The 19,215-nt window shown below is 41.8% G+C and overlaps 1 protein-coding gene across 10 annotated transcripts in view; it reads left to right on the top strand.

The window, feature by feature from the left end:
• Nucleotides 1-19,215, top strand: part of DIAPH2 (diaphanous related formin 2) — an 811,416-nt gene that overhangs the window by 149,963 nt on the left and 642,238 nt on the right. For all 10 annotated transcript variants that reach the window (XM_037908252.2, XM_037908255.2, XM_043522784.1 and 7 more), the window contains 3 exons: nt 16,084-16,158; nt 16,244-16,313; nt 18,215-18,351. In XM_037908252.2, the coding sequence (XP_037764180.1) occupies nt 16,084-16,158; nt 16,244-16,313; nt 18,215-18,351 (282 nt within the window). The remainder of the gene's footprint in view (nt 1-16,083; nt 16,159-16,243; nt 16,314-18,214; nt 18,352-19,215) is intronic.

The raw sequence follows: 19,215 nt of genomic DNA, 5'->3' as shown, positions 1-19,215 counted from the left end.
ATTTTGTTCACTCATTCACTAAACAAGGTGAACAGCCATTAGCAAGAACTACTATTTCCCCTCCTTTTTTTCATCTGTGTGCTTCTAATTTATCAGCCTGTCATCCTGATCCCATCTTCTCCCAACTTCTGTCCAGTCTCACTCCTATGAGTGTTACAACCTTCTACAGATAGATTTTGTCACCTCTTTTAGGGGAAGAAGCGTGTCTTTGATCACACCAGCCTGTCCACTACTTCTTAATTCACTTTTCTGCCTCCTTTAGACTTTGTAGCCCAGTTTTCCTCTCTTGATTTTTTAAATATTTAAATATTGTTTCTTGCCCTACTCACCACTCAGATCATCTGACAGGTGGCCTTTTCCCCATCCAATTCAAAAGATTGCCTTTTTTCTCCTGACCATGTTCTCATACTTTTGGCAATTAAACAATCCACTTCTGCCACTTTCTGTCCTCCTGTGGGTTCTACAACTGTAGGCTCTTCCCGTTCTCCTTCAGTATCACCTTTGGGTCTTCATCCTCTCTTTTCCCCATATCTCTTGTCATCTCTGATTTATATTCTTGGATGTCTACTCTTCTGTTATCTCTCCTCAGCTCATCTGCTCATTGCTTTCAGCTGCTACTTTCATAGAAATGAGTCCCAGAACTTGCCTTCTGTGCATTGTAATCTCCTCCTGGATGTGCTGGTGTCATTGAGTTGGTCTCTGGAATAAAGCTTCATAGTTTACCTGGGAATCCTCTTGTGCTTCACCAAGCCCTTTGCAGAACACACTAAACTCTGTCTCACGTCTTCCCTGCATATGCCGTCTGTCCTGTGACTTACTCCTTTTCCAGATCTCTTCAATTAAATCGTTTCTTAGTATCTTCGCTTCTAAGCATCTTGGCTTCTTCTTAGTTGTCTCCTATCTTTGTTGCTGAAACCTTTATGTCTGACCTCTTGTCAGCTCTCCTTTTCTACCCTCCAAACTATAGAAAACACAATTGATCAAAAAAAGAAAAGGAGTACTTGTGGCACTTAGAGACTAACCAATTGATTTGAGCATAAGCTTTTGATCAAGTCATAAATCATTTCTCTTTCCTGTTACATTGAATTAAGCTTAATAGAAATGAGTCCTTTCATTAGCTTCCTGTCACTGCATCAAATTCTGTCCCCTGCATGGTCTTAAAGAGCCTTTGAAATCTTACCACCAGTTCAGTATGTCCTAGGATGTGTATTCTGCAATGTCAGTCCTCTAAGGCCTTGCTGAACCTAGGTAGCTCTCCAAGGCCATCTAGTGACAGTGGTTCATATGTAGAATTAAACTCTAAAGCCTTCAAATTCTTAAAATGTTGGAATTTTTTTTAAACAAAATGGTAGCAGGATAGGAATTAAGTTTCTGTTTTACTTGTTAGTCTTTGACTTCAGCAAGTCATGTTACTAGAGTTGCCACCTCCAAGATAGAACCTGGCCAATGACCACCCCAAGTGCCACCAACAATTGAGGTCCTAGCGCTGACCATAGCTGATAACTCATATGTTTGAGAACCATTTTTACATACACATAGAAAATAAAATGTGTATTGGTTACTTTATCAATTTTTCTTACCGTATACGAACATGACATCACTATCCAAAGGTGTGAATTATTGAGCACTCCAGTGTGTCTCAAGTGTGTTTGTGGGGGAACTCCATGTTAAATATTTTAACCATCTAGGCTGGTTTAAAAACCCTACATGTTACTAAAGTACATGTTCAAAAGGTATGCACTTTAAGCAGGAAATGAAAAAGTAGTGTGCAGTGAGTTCTTGGGTATGAGTGGTTTTTCCTTGAAATCTGTACTATTCACCTGTCTACTTGCTCTTCACAGATTTAGGTTCCATGGTGCTACTTCATTTATGGTGTAACTGCTAATGTTCAAATACATCTTGACACATAGAACATACCATTCATTTCTTTAATGCATGTTTAACAATTAAAGGATCCAGTGGCAAAAGTGAAATCTCTGAAAGTTGCGTGGGAACATTTTAAAGACACCATAATAGAGGCTCAACTTAAATGTATATCCCAAATTAAAAAACATAGTAAGAGAACCAAAAAAGAGCCACCGTGGCTAAACAACAAAGTAGAAGAAGCAGTGAGAGGCAAAAAGACATCCTTTTAAAAAGTGGAAGTTAAATCATAGTGACAAAAATAGAAAGGAGCATGAACACTGGCATGTCATAAATATAAAGCGAAGGGTAAACCCCTTTAAAATTCCTCCTGGGCAGAGGAAAAATCCTCTCACCTGTAAAGGGTTAAGAAGCTAAAGGTAACCTCGCTGGCACCTGACCAAAATGACCAATAAGGAGACAAGATACTTTCAAAAGCTGGGAGGAGGGAGAGAAACAAAGGGTCTGGGTCTGTCTGTGTGCTGCTTTTGCCGGGGATAGACCAGGAATGGAGTCTTAGAACTTTTAGTAAGTAATCTAGCTAGGTATGTGTTAGATTATGATTTCTTTCAATGGCTGAGAAAAGAACTGTGCTGAATAGAATGACTATTTCTGTCTGTGTGTCTTTTTTGTAACTTAAGGTTTTGCCTAGAGGGATTCTCTATGTTTTGAATCTAATTGCCCTGTAAGGTATCTACCATCCTGATTTTACAGAGGTGATTCCTTTACTTCTATTTACTTCTATTTCTATTAAAAGTCGTCTTGTAAGAAAACTGAATGCTTTTTCATTGTTCTCAGATCCAAGGGTTTGGGTCTTTGGTCACTTATGCAAATTGGTGAGGATTTTTACCAAACCTTTCCCAGGAAGTGGGATGCAAGGGTTGGGAGGATTTTGGGGGGAAAGACGTGTCCAAACTACGTTTCCCAGTAAACCCAGTTAGAGTTTGGTGGTGGCAGTGGATATTCCAAGGACAAAGGATAAAATTAATTTGTACGTTGGGGAAGTTTTAACCTAAGCTGGTAAAAGTAGGCTTAGGAGGTTTTCATGCAGGTCCCCACATCTGTTCAGAGTGGGGCAGGAACCTTGACATGGCAAATGAAATGTTAAAATACAATTAGGAAGGCCAAAAAAGAATTTGAGGAACAGTGATCCAAAGACTCAAAAAGTAGTAATAAATTTTTTTTTTAAGTACATCAGAAGCAGGAAACCTGCTAAACAACCAGTGGGGCCACTGGATGATTGAGGTGCTTAAAGGAGCACTCGAGAACAATAAGGCCATTGCAGAGAAACTAAATGAATTCTTTGCATCGGTCTTCATGGCTCAGGATGTGAAGGAGATTCCCAAACCTGAGCCATTCTTTTTAGGTGACAGATCTGAGGAACTGTCCCAGATTTCGGTATCATTAGAGGAGGTTTTGGAACAAATTGATAAATTTAGCAGCAATAAGTCACCAGGACCAGATGGTATTCACCCCCAACTCCTTCACCTTCGCTCCCAGATCCCTTAGTCACTTCTGAACTGCCTGCCTTGCAGTATCATTAATGCCCACATGGATGAGCTGCAGTGGTTGTAGTCAGAGGGCCAGATGATTCTCCTCATACCTTTGATAATGTCTTGTATATGGGCCCCTGGCAGGGAGCATGTCTCCTGGGATCCCAGGTCAGGCCAGCAGATGGATGCCTCTGACCTGCTTAGAAGGCAGTCACCGATCACTGCCATGCTTCATTTTCTCTTTGAAGCAGTGGCTACAGTCCTCCAAGCCATGGGGATAATGGCTTCTTCTCCACCTTTGGGGAAGATTGCTCTTCTCTGGTTGCCAAGGCAGCATTCTGTATTGATCTCTGTGAACAGTAGGTTGGAAGTGGGGGTAGAACATTGTCTGCTGCCAGAAGTAACTAGCAGCCAGCTTCCTCCCTCTGAAGGTGCCATTTCCTCTTCTCTTTATGGTGCTGCTGCATTTCCCTCCAGCTGGATTGCTTTCTCAGCTTTGGAGGTCTCCAAATGCATGTTTTCAGCGAATTCCTCATGTCACCGAGGCTACCTCTTCCTGTAGCTCTCCCACCTGCTTCCTGAGAGATGCTACTAGTAGACCCTTCTCGCAAAGGATGGTCTCTCAAGCTTGGCTTATATAACAAGAAAATGCCAGCCACAGTCTTGGCAAATTCACCCTTAGATCTGGGTAGAGGCATCCCCAGTCAGGTTCTGTGTGTGGACATGGGGGCAGGTGAGGTGGTAGTCAGGAGCAGTGTTAGAGCTGGAGACGTGGCCTTTCTGAACCATGATTTTATTTTTACTCCCTCTGAATCAAGCTTAACATTTGAACTTTGAACAGAGGCTTCTCATGTGCTATACTTCTTCAATGGTTCTGTCCTCTTTTGTAGCCTGGTTTATGGCTGTGCTTCTGAATTGCAGAACTGAGACCATATATAACAGTAATGTCATCTTTGTCTTCCTGTTTCCAAGCTTTTCAACTATTTATACCTAGAGTGATGATGGAGATTTTTGGTTAACCTTATGTGCTAGATTTATTCTATTATTCTATAGATTTATTTAATCCAGGGTAATTTGGATTGTAATCCTTTAGGGGCAACACTCTTTTTTTTTTTTTGGTTTTGTTCTGTTTGTTTTTGTCATGGGTGTGTGCTTACCAGAATAGGTTCTACCTTAATTAAAACAAGATTGAATTTAGTGATTTAATTTTGAGTCTTTGGATTTTTAGGTGGGATATACATCAGAAAGCTGCTGCTTTGTCTTAATTTGATGTCACTTGTTTATGTTCCTGGAAGCTTGAGACCTGTTGAACAAGTGGAAAGGGAGAAGTTAAAAATAATTTGAAGCCTTTTGAGCTGTGTTGATCTGGCAATAAAAGCCTACAACATGTCCACTGACATATAAAGTACTTTTGGAACTACCTTATTGAATGTTATAAATTCATTTTGATTTAAACATAGGAGTGGCCTATCCATGGTTCTGGGCACTTTTCTGTATATTATAAACATGCAAGTATAGGAATACTACTACTAATGAAAATAAATGTAGTTACTTTGCTATAGCTTAGAAGTGGAAAAACAAAACAATCGCAGCACAGATTGTAGCATTAAACATAAATCTTGCTTTCCAAAGGCTCAGAAGTAGAGGTGAATATTGCAAAGGGCTCTTAATGTCAACAGCTTAAAGCTGTTTCAATTCAAGATTGGGACTGAATTCTGAAGCTCAGGCTCCTTGTCAGCAATTCCCTCTCATTCAAAGTGACACATCTTCAGCTTTTACTTATGGCATTTGTGACAATATATCATGGGGGGGAAAAGCTTTCTTAGAAGTACCACGCCAAATTGTTCTTTCTTGAGCAAAGCCAACGTAATCTCAATGGGGAAACACATAATAAACAACACATTTCAATACTAGCTTCTGTATAAATGTATTTAACAGGCTGCTGATTGAGACTTCGGAAACACTGTGTGGGAAAGGCAAAGAAACTCTACCTCATTCCCCTACCCAGGATCAGATTTCTTTGATGGGGGGGAAAAGGTCTGCAGTGGAATTGGTCAATTTGGGATGAGACTGTTGAATCTGAAAGTCTAGATGTCTTCCCTTAATTCTGTGCATTTGCTAAGTAAACCATGGTGACTTTATGAAGAGAGAGCCTGGAAAGAGGATGCCGAGGAGCCACTTCATTGATAGTTGAAGATATTTTTGAGCAGTTCTGCCAAGCCACAGATAAGGACAGAACAAAAATATTCTCCTTTCAGGAAGTTTCCCGTGTTCTCTAATGCTGGACCGTTAACACTGGTTCTTCAGTTGAACTGGAGAGGTGCTGTGCTTTCTCGGTTTGCAGGTTGTTAAAAGGCCCAAATTCAGTTCCTGCCAAAATAAATCAAATGCCAGATCAAAAGTGTGACCAGGTGAGGCATAAACAAGCTGGGCTATTCAGTGGTGGTTATTGTGACTTTTGAATTCTGAGCTCTCTGTGAATAGCAGACACAAATATGGTTTCTGAAAGTCAGAGTACCGTCAGCTAATACCAGTTCAGCACTAGTACCAGTCCCCTTTTAGCATCATACTGGCACTTGTACTTTAGGTATATGCTGTATATATTCCTTGTCTGAGTAGGAAGGGGACATTTTACATTCCCAAGGTGGATGCAAGCAGGAGAACACGTCATCACCCAGTTGACCCCTGGCTAAAGCCTAGTAATAACCAGTTTAGCAGCATAATCCTAAACAGGGTTCAGTAATGTGTGTGAAGTTGGGGGCTTTGTTACTGAACAGATCATGAATATTAGACAAGCTACGCACAACTTGGAATTGGTCAGCATCAGCTGAAGACTTTATCCTACAACTACTATCTTTGAGTTATCAAAATTAGAAACCTTGATTTCAGCTTTTGCTATAACCATAGACTGTCTACTGTCAGGATTCCCTCCCCACTCTGAACTCTAGGGTACAGATGTGGGGACCCGCATGAAAGACCCCCTAAGCTTATTTCTACCAGCTTAGGGTAAAAATTCCCCAAGGCACAAACTTGGTACGCTGCCACCACCAAGTGTTTTAACAAAGAATCAGGGAAAGGACCACTTGGAGTTCTTATTCCCCCAAAATATTCCCCCAAGCCTTACACCCCTTTTCCTGGGGAGGCTTGAGAATAATATCCTAACCAATTGGTTACAAAGTAATCACAGACCCAAATCCCTGGATCTTAGGATCATAGAGAAATCTGTCGGGCTCTTAAAAGAAACAACTTTATTAGAAAGAAAAAAGGTAAAAGAAGCCTCTCTGTGAAATTAGAATGGAAGATAATCTCACAGGCAGTCCGATTCAAAACATAGAGAATCACTCTAGGCAAAACCTTAAATTACAGAAAGACACAAAAACAGGAATACACATTCCCTCCAGCACAGCGAATTTCACAAGTCAAACCAAAAGCAAAATCTAATGCATTTTCTAGCTAGATTATTTACTAACTCTATAGGAGTTGAATTGCTTGCTTTCTTGATCTGTCTCCAGGCAGAGGCATCACACAGACAGACATACAAAGCCTTTCTTCCACCTCAGATTTGAAAGCATCTTGTCCCCTTATTGGTCAGGTGCCAGCTAGTTTACTTGAGCTTCTTAACCCTTTACAGGTAAGAGGATTTTACAGCACTGTGTACAGAAAGGTGGTTACCCTTCCCTTTATATTTATGACATCTACCGTAACTAGAGAGCTGATACCTCTCATCTTTCTTTCCATGATATGCAGGATTTTAAGCAATAACAAAGCATAGTTTTGGCACTGATTGTCAATGTAATTGCCAGTAAAACATTTCAGTATTGTAAAATACTACTAAGTTTTCAAATTAAGATATGTATTGCAGGACTCCGTATATATTTATAATACAACAAGCCTATGTCAGATGTTTTGTATTGACAAACTCTCTCTAAGGTAAATTTTCAGTCTAGTATACTATTTAAACTCTCAGCACAAATGATTGTTAATGTGTTATGAAATGAAATGGTCTTTACTGCCTCTAAATCCATTGTCCTGATCATAGTAATGTGAATATATTTTCAGGTGCTCATTTTTTCAAACTAATACTATGAATTCCTTAGAGAAAATACTTCATTGGAGTGATAATTATATTCCTTTCTGATTTATCATTGTTTGTAACTAGTTGTCATAACGATTCATAGTTGATTTCTGTTCCTTTAACTATAGAATTCTAACTTGCAAATTTGTGTTTTAAAGATCATGAGCTTTTTTGAGTCAACTTTCTGTGACATTGGTATTTTGCTTTTAAAGTTGTTTTGGGACTGTTAGGTGTCTGAGTTGCCACGTTTACTGATGAATAATTTTTCCGTCTTCTGTCAATGAATGGAATTGCTTTTGGGTTGACTGTAAATACCAGGAATAGCGTATGGATTTTTTTTGGCTTAATATTAGCCTCAGAACTGGTAAGCAACCGCCTTACGCTGTTTAAATAGAAAAGGAATGGTGAAAAAAGTTATCAGTTGTAGATAGGAAACCTAGATGGGAGGCTTTGAAACTTGACAATCAATCCCTATTTAAGTGAATTTGGTTTAAACAAAGGTTTACGATGGCCTTCCAGGCTTGTTTTCTGTGTACTTCTAAGTTTTCTTTCTAAAACAGAAAATGAAATAATTGGACAGTATGGAAAATCACAACCAACACATTTAGATACTACTTCAGCAGCTACAGATTGTGGCATGGTGGGTTAGGAAAAAGGTTGGAGTTTCCTTCTTGAGATCATTGATTCTTATGGATTTGTCAGCTCTTCAGTATTTGAAGATAGTGTCGTCTACTATAAGTCCTGTCCTGCTACCACACCACAAGTTTTTCTCGGGAGGAGTTTAGAAAGTACAGATAAACCATTTAAAGTAAGAAATGGGAGGAGATTACAGGTGTGCTAGTGTAAGTGTAAATGGTTGTGTGTGTGTGTGAGAATTTTATTAATTAGCTGATATACCAGTTCAATTCTGAAACTGAAATCTAACCAACCAGATTTTTTAATTTGGTAAGTGGTGTAGCCAACGTTATAATGGCACTTAATTAGGATAGCCCCCTTTTTTGTTGAGTCCAGGGAGCTCTAGCTTAGTGATTTTTAGCACTAGGTATTTCACAGGTTTGCTTTTACATTGGACAGTATTTCTCAGGTAAGGACACTTACCTTAGTTATTAACCAAAAGTTTATTAATGCTCCCAGAGCCACAGAAGTATACAATCAAATTTCATTCATTAAATGTAGATATAACAGATGCAAAAAAACATATGCAGTCTTCTAAGCAATTAACATAGATCAGAAAAGTGGCCCAGTAGCTATGCCAAAGAACAGAACAAGATTTCTAGTTGCATAGACTTAGTCATCAATTTTCAATTACTTTCAGTACCACTAATATATGACATGTCAAGTAATTCATGTTTTAAGGGGGATGGAAGCTTCGTACGCAAGTAAACTTTGGGAGTCCTATATATGAGCATCTAACAATAACTGAAAGCAGCGGCATATTAACGCCTAGGCCGACAAGGCGTAGGCCTCGGGCAGCAAATTTGCAGGGGCGGCAAATTTATAATAGCAGCCAGAGGCGGCTGCTTCCCCTGCTGCTGGTTTGTGGCCCCCGCCCCCCCTGGCCATGCCCCAACTTCACCCCTTCCCTGTCCCCTCCTTGTCCCTGTCCCCTCCTTGTCTCCTTCCCCAAATCCCTGCCCCAGCCCCGCCTCCTCTCCTGAGCGCGCCTCGTTCCCGCCCTTCCCCTCTCCTTTGCAAAGCTGTTTCACGCACAAGCACTGGCAGGGAGCGGGGAGAAGCAGGACCTGGTGGCGAGCTCAGGGGGGGAGGCAGAGCGGAGGTGAGCTGCGAAGGTGGGGGTGGCAATTATTTCTGGGCCTACGGGCGGCAAAATCATTAATCTGCCACTGACTGGAAGACTCCTTATCAAATGGTGCTGCTTTCCTTTCCTACGGAATGTGTGCTTCAATTTCAGCTTTCCCACCAGTTGTCGCACCTGTTGGATATGCATATTGGTTCCCACTCCCCCGAGCACCAAGAAGAAACTAAAGATTAGGAAGGATGTATAGGGGTAATGGGTTGTAATCTAACTGTAACAGAGCAATGGTTTACTGATTTAAAAGAGTCAGAGGGAACTGTAGCTGCTGAATATATTTTCAGGGCATATTTGACATCTGTATTTATACTTAAGGCCCCTCATTCCTAGTTTTTAATTTGTTGAGAATTTTCTGGGAATTTGGTGGTGTTTATTACAAAAATTGAAGAGAAAAAGGTATACATCAGTGGGGAAAACAGTTTAATAGTTTTGGGGTATTATCCGGTTAATGTTAGGGAATGGGAGGATGAAATGAAGAGTATTAAAAGTAAAAAGTTTAATGTTGTTGTAATGGATTTTGTTTTCTTTTGAAAACAGTTTACAAACAGTGGAGTGTTTTTATGCTTGATTAAAGGGGTTTCAGTGTAAATGCCAAAAGGCCTGGGTAGCTGTCATAAATATAGAGGGAAGGGTAACAACCTTCCTGTATACAGTACTATAAAATCCCTCCTGGCCGGAGGCACAAAATCCTTTTATCTGTAAAGGGTTAAGAAGCTCAGGTAACCTGGCTGGCACCTGACCAAAAGGGCCAATAAGGGGACAAGATACTTTCAAATCTTGGATGGGGGGAGAAAGGCTTTGTTTTTATGCTCTGTGTCTGTCTGTCCTGTGTGCTTGCTGGAGACAGATCAAAAGAAGCAGGCACTCCAACTCCATTAGAATTCGTAAGTACTAGCAAGGGAATGTGTTAGCTTCTTTGTTTTGGCTTGTGTTTTTCTCTGTGCTGAGAGGGAAGGTGTATTCCTGGTTTGCTTTTTAGTAGCTTTAAAGTTTTGCCCAGAGGGAAATCCTCTGTGTTCTTGAATCTGAGTACGCTGTAAAATATTTTCCATCTTGATTTTACAGAGATGATTTTTACCTTTCTTTTTTAAATAAAATCCGTATTTTAAGAACCTGACTGATTTTTCCATTGTTCCAAGACACAGGGGTTTGGGTCTTTGATCATTTTGTAACCAATTGGTTAGGATATTATTCTCAAGCCTTCCCAGGAAAGGGGGTGGAAGGACTTTGGGGGGATTTTGCGGGGAAGAGGAAGTCCAAATGTTCCTCTTCCCTGATTCTTTGTCTAAATCATTTGGTGGTGGCAGCATACTGTTCAAGGACAAGGTGGAATTTGTGCCTTGGGAAAGTTTTTAACCTAAGCTGGTAAAAATAAGATTAGGGGGTCTTGCATGCGAGTCCCCACATCTATACCCCAGAGTTCAGAGTGGGGAGAGAACCCTGACAGTAACGCAAACGCTCAGCAGGTTTTTTGAAGGGTCTTTTCCGAGGCTTGTTCTCCTGCACTTTCAAATATAGCTGAAGGACTATGGGTGGGGGTGGAGTGAGGGGAGAGTGGGACAAGGATGAATGAACAGGGAGTAATCCTGCCATTGGCACCTAACCCTGCTCCCACTGATGCACTGAGAGACAGAGCCACTACTTTCCTCACCATGCCATGTGCTCCTCAGCTCTGTAGAAGGGGGGCTTCTGGGGGTTCCTGATACTCTGGGACCAAGGTGGTCATGGGGTGCCCAGCACTCTCAGAGAGCAGAGGGCAAGAGGGGGTGCCCCATGGTAAGGAGTGGTGCCTGGCACTGAGGATGACAGAACCACAAGAACTTAGGGGGCTGATACCACCTTCTTCCCTGCTCTGCGAACACTGTGTGCTGGGGAAATGGAAGGGTGCCCCTTCCTGGCTCCAGAACTCCTGGAGGGCAGAGAGGAGGGGTTCATGTCTTTTGCATGAACATGGTGCCTGGTACTCCTGGGGGTGCTCCATGAGGATGAGGGTTTCTCTCATGCGGAAGTGGTACCTTATGGGGGGGTCGTAGGCAGAGGGTGCCCCATGAGGATGAGGGTGCTTGGCACTCTTGTGGGAGGAGTGGATATGGCTCTGTGTCCTGTGGCCTCACTGAAGGGGAGGGGAAGTAGATGGGAACCAGTACTCACCGGGGTGCAGGCTTCCGCTCTCTTTGGCGTGTGTCAGTTGCTGGGACGAGGCTCCCTGCCTATCTTGCCCTACTGTGCCAGCTGCAGCAGCCACCAACTGGTAGTTACCCTCTTGGCTTCCCCTTGGAACAGGTGCGTAGTTCTGCACCACGTGGAGAGGGCTCTGTGGGAGGGAAGCGTGGACTAAGGAGTTACAGCACTTGAAAAATTTGCGTTTAAACTGGTAAAATGAGAAATCTCGGTTTTTCCTGGTGGTGTTTTTTTATATAAAAAAAAGAAAAGAGAGAGAAGAAAAAGCTCTTAAAGGAAGGGTCTTTGCCTACGCTGCATTCTTGGCCATGTCTGTTGTGTCATTTAGGGCTAGATTTTCAAAAGTATTGAGCATATACACCTGTACCCCAATGTAATGCGGTCCTTGGGAGACGACAAAAAAAATCTCACCATGTTATAGGTGAGACGGCGTTATATCGAACTTGCTTTGGCCCTCCCCGTTTCTTGTTCCCTGACCGCCCCTCCAGAGACCCCCATTCCTAATCACCCCCAGGACTCCACTCCCTTGCTCCCTGTCCCCTGACTGCTCCTGTTATACCAATAAAAGAACAACCAGCAGGATCTTATTAAAGGGGAAAAGGCAAAATACCACATTTATTATGAACACAGAATCATGGTAAGCACTTAGTTATAGCTATAACATTCCGTTCAATCTCATATTTATTCATACATTCATTCATATACACACACACACACACACCCAGGTTCTGCAAGGTTGTTACCATAGTTATCAGCCTTAGAGTTGCTCATGCCAAGCCACTGGCCAGGTGGCCTGGACATGAGGAGGGAGCAGGCCTTGTCAGATGCACATCTGATGCTCCTGGAAGTTGGTTTGCAGAACCAGACCCCAAAGTTCTCACTTTCCACAGTCCATTTTTATAGGAATTTCTTCCTATGCCAGTCTATGGGAATTGCTTCATCATGCTGTTGCTGAATCAATCAGCTGATGTCACATTACTGACATCACATTCCTCCGTGCTGCCAGATGTTATCTTGTTCTTTGGTTCTCCCATTCTTGAGGCTGTTGGGTGGATTCCAGTCTGCTCTCCGGGGGTCCTCTTGTTATTTCCACTTGACGCCTTCTTCAGCCGATGGACACTGGATTCTTAGACTGGCACCTCCCTGATCATTCAGTTATTATCCACACCAAACATCCATCCACATACATCCTCTATCTCTATTTTAATCACAACTGTTAACAAAGCGAAATGAATACAACAAAAGGGCGGGGTGTCTCTGGGTGCTGTTTCTGTTGTTAGAGTATTGCTTTGTAAGGAGAGTGGTCACGTTGGATAGGCTATTACCAGCAGGAGAGTGAGTTTGTGTGTGTGGTTTTTGGAGGGGGGTGAAAGGGTGAGAGAACCTGGATTTCTGCAGGAAATGGCCCACCTTGATTGTCATACGCATTGTGAAGACAGTGGTCACTTTGGATGGGCTATTACCAGCAAGAGAGTGAGTTTGTTTGTGGGAGGGCGGAGGGTGAGAAAACCTGGATTTGTGCTGGAAATGGCCCAACTTGATGATCACTTTAGATAAGCTATTACCAGCAGGAGAGTGGGATGGAAGGAGGTATTGTTTCATGGTGTCTGTGTATATAATGTCTTCTGCGATTTCCACAGTATGCATCCGATGAAGTGAGCTGTAGCTCACGAAAGCTCATGCTCAAATAAATTGGTTAGTCTCTAAGGTGCCACAAGTCCTCCTTATCTTTTTGCGAATACAGACTAACACGGCTGTTACTCTGAAACTTGCTTTGAGTGTCTCTCTGTGTGAGTAGTTGTTGTTACAAAGAATTGCTTTGAGAACAAACTCTGTCTTAGAATGTACTAACACAATTAGCAGCTTGCAAGTTTCACACACAGAGGGAGAGAAACAGTACCAAAAAACAAGAGACCTCTTAATTAGTAATACCCTGGAATTTAAACTGTGGGGAATCAAACTCATTTGTGATTTTAATACAGAACTTCTTTAATATGATCCAACACTCTGACCCCTATCCACACCTCCCGCCCCCTGACAGGCACTCACTGGCAGCGGCGGGAAGCGGAGCAATGTGGCCCCAACCTGCTCCACTCCGCCACCTCCCAGCTGTGGCGCTCCTCTTCCCGCTGCTGGTGAGTGTGGGGAGGTTGGGGAAAGGACGCCTCCCTGTACTCACCGGCGGTGGGAAGCGGAGCGCTGCAGCTGGGAGCTGGTGGAGTGGAGCGGGCTGGGGCCGGACTGCTCCGCTTCCCGCCGCTGCTGAGTGCGGGGAGGTTGAGGAAAGGACGTCCTCTGCACTCACCGGCGGCAGGAAGCAGAGCGATGCGGCCCCTCCCCCCTGGTTTCCTTGCCCTGGCCCCAGCTGTGTCTCTGCGGGGCGTGGGAGGTTGGGGAAAGGTCCCGCATTCACCTGCGGTGGGAAGCGGAGCCCTGCGGCTGGGAGCTGGCGGAGTGGAGTGGGCTGGGGCCGGGCTGCTCCGCTTCCGCTGCTGCCTGTGAGTGTGGTGGGGATCCCTTCCCCCGAGTGACATGGCTGTGACTGGGGCGAGGGAAGCAGAGCAGGCTGCTCCCGGTCCCCCGCTAATCCCCCCGGCCACTCTGGGACTGTGGGGCCCCCAAAAGTGCCCCCCCACAGTTCCTCCCTCCCAGACCCTGGTGAGTTGGGAGCCCCTGACCGCCCCTGAGACCCTTTGCCCCTTATCCAGTCCCCCGGCCTGGCCCCCTTAACACGCTGCTTAGAGCAGCGTGTCGGAGCTTTACCACATTGTATGCGAACCCGCATTATATCGGGTTGCATTATATCGGGGTAGAGGTGTAGAGTTTGCTTTTGTAAGATTTATGGCCAAATTTTTGTAAGAGTTCAGCACCCAATGTGTACGACTATTTTTAAATCTGGTCACTTAATTTTGTGCCTAAATGGGAGCTGAGCTCTTTGGAAAATCCGATGCCTATTGTAAGTGCCGAGCCCTTGTGGAAACTCTGTCCTCAGTGACAAGACGGAGGTTATGTCTACACTGGTAACTGAACGACAAAACTTTTGTCTTTCAGCCACGTTAAAAACACCTCCCACCCCCCAAAGACACAATTTTTGCCAATGGCAAGCGCTAGTGTGAACAGCTCTTTGTCCGCAGGAGTGCCCTCCTACTAACAACGCTAACGTCGCTCGTTGAGGGTGGAAGTGTTTTGTTGGCAGGAGAGCTGACAAACAGTGGCTACACTGTGCACCTTTTAGCGGCACAGCTGTCGTGACACATCCCTATTGCTAAAAGCTGCGTAGTGTAGAAATAGCTTGAGATAGGAAGCACAAACCAGTGCAGTTGCTGTCATGGTGATTTAGAAACACGATAGAAACAGAGGACTGGAACAAGCGATCATGAGGGGTCATCCTGAAGCAGGACCTTCCCTTAATCCCCTCCAATGAGGAGAGTCTACAACCATCTTTGGTAACCTGTTCCAGTACTTAACTGTCCTTATGGGTAGAAAGTTTTCCCTAGTAGCTATCTTACATATCTTTTGTTGCACATTAAACTGATCACTTGTGGTCCTACCATTGGTGGACCTGGAGAACAATCGATCGGCATCTTTTATTACAACACTTAACAGGTCCTCACTCAGTCGTCTTCTCTCAAGATAAAACATGCTCAGTATTTTTAATCTTTCCTTTTAAGTCAGGTTTTTAAACGTTGTATCGTTTTTGTGGCTCTCCTCTGAACTGCCCTTCAGTTTGTCCCCATCTTTCCTAAAGTGTAACTCCCACAGGGGGACACAGTGCTCCAGTTGAGGCCTCACTGGTGCCAAATAGAGCGGGGCAATTACCTCATTTCTTTACATACAACATTCCTGCTACTACACCCCAAAATATTAGACCTTTTTGCATTTACATTGTTGGCTCTTACTCAGCTTGTGAACCACAATAATCCCCAGATTCATTTTCAGCATTACAGTACTACACCATACTAGTTATTCTCCATTTTGTAGTTATGCATGTCTTTTCCTTCCTAACAGCAGTATTTTTGTTCTTACCTTTCTTGAATTTCATTTTATTAATTTTTGAGCAATTCTCTAATTTGTCAAGGTCATTTTGAATTCTAATCCTGTTTTCCAAAGTGCTAGAAGCCCCTCCCAGTTTGACATCATCTGCAAATTTTATAAGCATAATGAGTTGGATAATGGAATGGAGAATAATGAAAATATCGTATAGTACCAGACCCAAGACAGATCCCTAGGGACCCAACTAGATACATTGTCCAAGTTTGACAGTGAACCACTGATAACTGAACCTGTTGCTGCACCCACCTTATACTAATTTAATCTAAACCACATTTCCCTAGTTTGTTGTGCTGTTAAATATGTGAAGCAGTTTCCCAAATGTCAGCACTGGATTTGTATTCTATAAGTGGAGAAATTTTATTAGTCATGCTCAAAGCTAGCCAGAGTCAGTCACCCAAATTCAGGGGTTCGATATCAATACATTAAAACAGATTTTAACTAATTTCTTGGTCATTTATAAAATATATTGGGAACACGGGACAAATCATATCGGAGAATAGTTGCACATTTGGTCAAATGAAATAAAAAATGAATAAATTAACATGTATATTTTACTCTTCCCACAGCTGGGTCAACAATTTTGGACATGAAGGTCTTGGGCTTTTGTTGGATGTACTGGAAAGGCTTCTGGACAAGAAACAGTAAGAACCCAAAACATTGGGATGGGAGATGGAAACTGCTATTAAGGTTTTGACCTTAGTTAAATCTGTTGGTTTTTCTTTCAAGGCAAGAAAGTATTGACAAGAAGAATCAACATAAGCTTATTCAATGCCTCAAAGCATTTATGAATAATAAGGTAAGAAATATTTTTGTTTAGTTTTAGGTGCTTTGATCATGCCTGCCTGTTAAAGAGCTAAGCGCAATAATTAAGTTTAACATTATTGCATCTATTAGTGATATTTTCACTTCTTTTCTTTTAGTCATGCTTCTTTGTCAAAAGTGAGAAATTCAGAGTAATGGATATTTAAGTCCTGCATTAGTGAATCAGGGATAAGGGTGCAGTACAGACTTGAGTGTCCAGTTCATGTATCTTCAGTGAGTTAAAATGATGTTTCAGTCACAATTATGTTGAATTCTATTGAATGCACCAGTGGAGGTAGAAGCATATATTTGCAAGTACCATGGTGTGCTATGGACCAAATTTAATTTGCTTGTTAGGGAAATATTCATAATGCTTCTGTAGAATGGAAATAATAATAAAAAAGTTCTCCCCCAATTTTTTCTTCCTAATATGTGGAGTTTAACAGGAACATGGTGCCTCAAGGCTCTTCTCTTTTCTCTAGCCTGTTAAGAGATGGGTGAAGGGGGAGGAAGAACTATGGTAGGGATTATTTACAGGGAGTTAACATTAATGATGCCATTATTTCTAAGATACTGTGATCTTGGGGTAATGGGCAGAGTTGGTTTGTTTTTAAGATATTATGAAGGCTACCTAGAGTCTTGGTTGGGTGCTCTGTTGGTATGGAGTAGTAGAAATCAAAATATATAATTTATGGGATCAGCTTTTTTCTTGGACTAAAATGTTTAATTTTAATATATTAAAAAAACATCATGAATTTGGGAGTGACAATGAACATTATATTTTTTTCTGTAAGAAATGTCAATGCTACATTTGGCAAGCAGATTGTAGTGAACTTCGTGATATTCTTTAAACTGTAGAAATAGAAGCCAGAACTATATGAGAGAGTAGAGAAATATTTAATATTCATAAGACAGATGATATAGTCATTCAACCATTATATTCAGAAATGGATGTCCAAATTTAATCACCTAGTTCTATGCTTAGCATGATAAACACAGGTTTAGGTTTTCAGAGGAGCTGAACTTGCAGCCCCCATTGACCACAAAACACGTTCTGGATGCTCTGCATCTTGAGGAAGAACATGTTTTTTTTAAACCTGTTTCGAGATTTTACATTCTGGTAAACAGAATGATTTAAGCTGTTAATTTTAGATACAGCTTGTTTGTACATGCAGATGAAGTTGGACTACACTCAGATATTGTCTTCAATCACAGACATAAATTATACCTATTTTCTCTTAATATGTGCTAATGTGTGTAATTGAAGTTTCTAGTAGTTGCTATTTCCAAACTTAAAAATAGGTACTACTTTTAAGGGAATACACTGGAATTATGTTCCCAGATGTTAACCAGTTAAAGTGGAATGTAACCAAAGTTTGTTTCAAAGATTCGTGTCCATGAAGAGTTTTACTTGTGTGAGCTGTTTTTTGAAAGTTGCATTATTAGATGATTTGTGACTTTTAATCTCTCATAACAAACTGCAAAGTATTCCATTACTGGTGTTCACCTTACAGTTTCATGCTAAATGTAGCAATTTATTATTGTTAATTAGCTTTATTGATGTTACGTAGCTGAATGTATTGATGAAAGATTCAGTCGTTGGATGTAGGTGGGGGAATAAAGTGATGGAACCTCTTTATTGAGATACCTATTATACTTCAGCATATCTGAATTAGTAAGATTTGTCTTTTTCAGGAAGAAGATTATAGTTTAAAAGATGATTTTGGTCCACAAGCAATAAAGCTGATAGTGTGCTGAAGCAAGTTTCCCATTTAAGTGAAAATACTTGAAAAAAATACTTTTTATGCCCCATCTTGGATACCCAGGCTTTATGAGTCTGAGGGGGAGGAATAACCTTTTCATGAAGAACTCATTGTTGTCTCTCTCTTTTTAAAGTACGGGTTGCAAAGGATTCTAGGAGATGAAAGAAGCCTTTTATTACTAGCAAGAGCAATTGATCCAAAGCAACCAAACATGATGACGGAAACAGTAAAAATACTTTCTGCTATTTGTATTGTTGGAGAGGAAAATATGTAAGTAATATGTTTGAGATACTTATTGTATGTAGGGCTTTGAGAAAATAACTAACTTGAGTTATTCCCTTTCATCTATTCCTGCGTTATTTTGGCATGAGAAGGTGATAGCAAATGTTCAGATTAATTTTACATGTTATAGGTTATTTTGTTACTCTCTACTTTCTTCTGGAGTAGTATAAAATGGGGTAAACTCATGGCCAGTGTTAAGTCATTTATCTGAAAAGTGTCTTCAGTAACCAGCAACTGCACACAACACCACAGAAACACTAACCCAGGAACCAATCCCTGTAGCAAGCCTCATTGCCTACTCTGTCCCCATATCTACTCTACCTCCGTCAGAGGACCCAACCATCAGTCACACCATCAGGGGCCCATTCACCTTCACGTCTACTAATGTTATATATGCCATCATGTGCCACCAGTGCCCCTCTGCCATGTACATTGGCCAAACCGGACAGTCCCTACGTAAAAGAATAAATGGACACAAATCGGACATCAGGAACGGTAACATACAAAAGCCAGTAGGAGAACACTTCAATCTTCCTGGACATTCTATAACAGATTTACAAGTAGCTATACTTGAACAAAAAAACTTCAGAAACAGACTTCAAAGAGAAACTGCAGAACTGAAATTCATTTGCAAATTTAACAACATTAATTTGGGCTTGAATAGGGCCTGGGAGTGGCTGGCTCATTACAAAAGCAGCTTTGTTTCTCCTGGAATTGACACCTCCTCATCTGTTATTGGGGGTGGACTACATCCACCCTGATCGAATTGGCCCTGTCAACACTGGTTCTCCACTTGTGAGGTAACTCTCTTCTCTGCATGTGTCAGTATATAATGCCTGCATCTGTAATGTT

The sequence above is a fragment of the Chelonia mydas genome, chromosome 9 (assembly GCF_015237465.2).
Source record: "Chelonia mydas isolate rCheMyd1 chromosome 9, rCheMyd1.pri.v2, whole genome shotgun sequence".
Taxonomy (NCBI): domain Eukaryota; kingdom Metazoa; phylum Chordata; order Testudines; family Cheloniidae; genus Chelonia; species Chelonia mydas.
Note: the sequence above shows the minus strand (reverse complement) of the source record. Positions and strands in the feature narration are given on the sequence as shown.